Genomic DNA, 3,926 nt, shown 5'->3' with positions numbered 1-3,926 from the left:
TTTTCAATTATGGGGATCAGAATATACATTCAGGTATTTCACGACTTGCGTTCTATTAGAGAGGAAAGACGTAATTATTCTAATTAAATAAGGGTCAACTTGAAAGTCATTAGCTAGTTTTTCTAATAGTATGTTGTGGTTGATTAAATCAAAAGCTTTTTGCAAGTCAACAGCGATAACATTGAGCCAGGTATTGGGTTTTTCGAGTGTGTTACATATTATGTCCATAAGTTGAACAAGATAGTGGGTGGTAGATGTAGAGCGTAGGTTTCCGAATTGTCTTTGGTCAACATTTGGGATTATCTGTACTTTCAACCACTCAGCTAAAAAGCTTTCATATAACTTCGAAAAAACTGGAGTAAGAGTAATGGAATGGACACCATCAAAATCTTGATTGTTATCTTTCTTTTTTACGGGAGTAATAAAACCTAATTTCCAACAATTTGGAAATTTACCACTAGAGGTAATTTCATTAAAACGTAAGGACAAAGGTTCTGAGAGATTGTCGGCAAAGGCTTTAATTAGTACAATCAGGATGTCTAGTGGACAAATACTACACTTTTTAATGTTCTTAATTTTTGCCTCTACATCCGAGGGCGAAATAATGGGAAAATTGAGAGAGCACAAATCATAAGGAGTGTCAAAAGAAAGGGGAGGGAGGTTCTGAACTATGGAAGAAAGAAATTTGTTCAGATCATTGGCTGTAACTGAAGGGTTTTCTTGGAAATGAAAATCTATAATATTATGTGTTTTCCCACAAATTTTTTTATTCTATTATACCATTATTTTGGCTTTGTAGAACATAAATCCTGGACTTTCCATTTGTAATATGAAGAAGCCGATTTACATATTTCTTTTTTTTTACATGTTTACGCAGTGAGCTAGCTTCGGATATTTTACCACTCTTAAGTAGATTCAATTTTATTCTAATTAATTATTTCAATTGGCTAGTAATGTATGGTTTGTCATTAGAACATGTTTTTACTTTTTTCACAGGGAAGGAATCTGTGTATTTTGTTTGAATAAGATTTTGGAATTCAGAGACTTCAAAATTAATGTCATTTTTACCTTTGAGAGCCAGCCAGTTTTCACTGGTAATCCAAGTTCCAAATATGAAAAGGCCATCATTGGAAATTGGGCGATAAAGAGAACTCAGTAACAGAAAAAGTATTATTAAAGCTGTTGAGAGGCTTCATTAATAAACAGAAGTGGCAACTTCCTCCTAACAGGGGCAAGGGGCATAGAAAGCCTGCATATTGGTGCAAATCAAATCAAGGATAGACTTTGCTTTTGTTGTTGGCATTTTTACAATTTGTTTTAAGTTTAGGGAACTACAAAGGGAATTTAACTTTAGATCATGAGCATCACCTACTAAGAAAATACCGGCGTTCGGGAATTTGCATAGGACAAAGTCGGCACTACTATGCAGTTGTTGGTAGAATCGCTGTCTTTGTGCAGCGTTTTGATTTGGGGAATAATAGAAGCAGCAAAACACAATCAAATTAAAGGGGCGTGGTAAAACTTTGGGTCTTACACTTACCCTTGTTGAAAAGTCAGCTAGAGATGCTTTCGCAAAACTTCACAGTAATATCCAAAAGAAATGTTGCATGTTTAGTGAAAAGCTTCTAAGGTATGGACCGGCAACTGTGGAACAGTTTACAGATGTAATGGGAAATCTTATACATCACTGTGAATATATGGAGGCATAATTGTCCTTTACTTAGTTTCAGCTTAAATTCGATGATCGAGCCTTTATGTACTACATTCAACGACTATGACGTCATTGATCAATATTGTAAATAAAAAATTAAGTTTTTCGTAAAAAATAATTAACTAAACAAAAAGTGCAAAAGGCGCTAGATCTAGAGATTTCCTTTATAATGAGCCATTGAACATCTCTCTACGATGCTCCAGTGCCATTCTTTCAGAGATAATTTTAATCTTTAATTTTGAATATTTTTCGTAATCCCGGTAAAACATTCGTAAAATTTTTCTCAATTTACAAAGATCAGCCTGTGCGTTCTTTGCAGCTTGTGTAAACTGCAAAAATATCCATGGTATCCGAGCAACAGTTTGAATATTTCAATTCAACCTGGAAAAATACCTTAAAATGTTAAAATTAGTTTTATTTTTGGTTAGGTTCTAACTACCCGATGTGCGATTGACTATGTAGTTTCAGACCAAAAAATGTCTGATTTACAAGCTAAAATGGTTTCCAAAAAAAGTAGAGCCGAAATTAATTTTATCCGCCTAATGGATGCAACAACCAATGCTATTAGCAATGAAGACATAAAGAGAAGTTTAGGAAATAAGCTAAAAAGCATATTGTAGCCCTTGATGACTTTCTTTTTGAAATGAAAAGTTCTCCCAACCCACCTTCAAATCAAGCACTGGAAGGATATACCAAAAAGTTAAAAGTTGTACGAGGACTTATTATCTCTGATGAAATGCCATCTGTTGAAGAAAAGAGTGCTGCTTCGGACTGCGTTAGTCATGGCGAAGCATCAGTAGGTGAAGACACCACTTTGAAGATACTCCGTCAACGTTTCAAGGCTGCTTGTGATAGAAAAATGAAAGAACAACTTCTCGAAAAGGAAAAGGATGGCCAAGTAGTTGAAGATGAACGCAAAAAGCTACTGGGACGCAGCAAGGCCGACCAGAAGACGAAAATCAGTTCTGAAAAACTTTTAGAAAGCCAAAGACAAAAGGAAGGGAAAGCTATTAGCAACATTTTAGGTCTTGCCAGAGAGATGAAAGACCAAGCACTGATGTCAAATAAAATCATCAACGCCGACATAAAGAATTTGGATAGCTGCAATGATCTTGCTGATGACAATGCAGTCCATCTTGGGACACAAATGATGCGCCTAAAAGGGCATATCAAAAGTTTTTGGCGTCTCGGCCGATGGCTTCTTCTCATTGCAGCTTTTATGATTTTTTTAGGAATGGTATACATTATCAAGCTTTTCCCCAAACCAATCTACCGAAAGGAACAGTAGCGTTTTGTTCAATCTTACATGTGCTTTGATTTTTTCATTCGGTATATTTGTTCAAAATTGTTCTTATTAATAAAACATCGAAATCTAATTTTTTTAAAATGGAGCTTTCTTTGTCACATCCGCGTTGCAGCGGTAGCTAGCAACCTAGTAAGAGACGATCACGTCCAATGTTAAGAAATATAAAAACCCATTGTTCCTAACAAAGGAGTCAGATCAAATTCAAAAGTACACCATTGGAACCGCCTTGTCCGAAACCCCTGTATAGTAAACTTTCTGTCCCTTGGCTTGAACAGCAAGGGAAATATATTGGCTTGAAAATCAAGAAAAGTGGCAGCTACTACAACATTCTGCCTAAATGGGATATTTTTTTTCGTTTTTTCTTTTGTATCCAGAGATAGCTTGGCACTGGAACATCGTAGAGAGTTGTTCAATGGCTCATTTTAAAGTAAATTAATTGGGTTAAAAATCTATAGGAACTAAAATAAATTATTTATAAAAGAGAATAAATTTTTCCACCAAAAACTGCATTTTTGATGTCTTTTCACACTGCAGTATTTCAAACATTATACCAGCGGTAAGATTTGAACCCACGCCTCCGAAGAGATTGGTGGCTAACACCAGTGCCTTGGACCACTCGGCCAGGCTGCCTGTCATAAATAATATATATGTGAATCTGGGTACAGCAGTAGCTAGCAACCTGGCAAGAGACGATCAGTCCAATGCTAAGAAATATAAAAACCCAAAACTCCTAAAAATAGAGTCAGATCAAAACAAAAGTACATCATTAGAACTACCTTGTCTGAAACCCTACTAGATAAATTAGAGCTATGACGTGAATAGAAAAACACGACCTTATATTGTGGTTTCTGAAGACGTCATGAAATAATACCATTGCGCCATGACGTCATGAATCTGGGTTGCAGCGGT

General features: G+C 35.8%; 1 protein-coding gene across 1 annotated transcript; it reads left to right on the top strand.

Annotated features, from left to right (window-relative positions):
• Positions 1 to 2,328: 2,328 nt before the first annotated feature.
• LOC148948748 (vesicle transport protein USE1-like) lies at positions 2,329 to 3,084 on the top strand. Its single transcript, XM_089094075.1, has one exon. It carries the CDS (start codon positions 2,355 to 2,357, stop codon positions 2,997 to 2,999), a length of 645 nt encoding a protein of 214 aa, XP_088950201.1. The 5' UTR covers positions 2,329 to 2,354; the 3' UTR covers positions 3,000 to 3,084.
• Positions 3,085 to 3,926: the final 842 nt, after the last annotated feature.

Source organism: Artemia sp. Qi Xiang Cuo, chromosome 9 (assembly GCF_049724085.1).
Source record: "Artemia sp. Qi Xiang Cuo chromosome 9, ASM4972408v1, whole genome shotgun sequence".
NCBI classification, from domain to species: Eukaryota; Metazoa; Arthropoda; class Branchiopoda; order Anostraca; family Artemiidae; genus Artemia; species Artemia sp. Qi Xiang Cuo.
The sequence above is the reverse complement of the archived record's forward strand: the minus strand, read 5'-3'. Positions and strand labels throughout refer to the sequence as shown.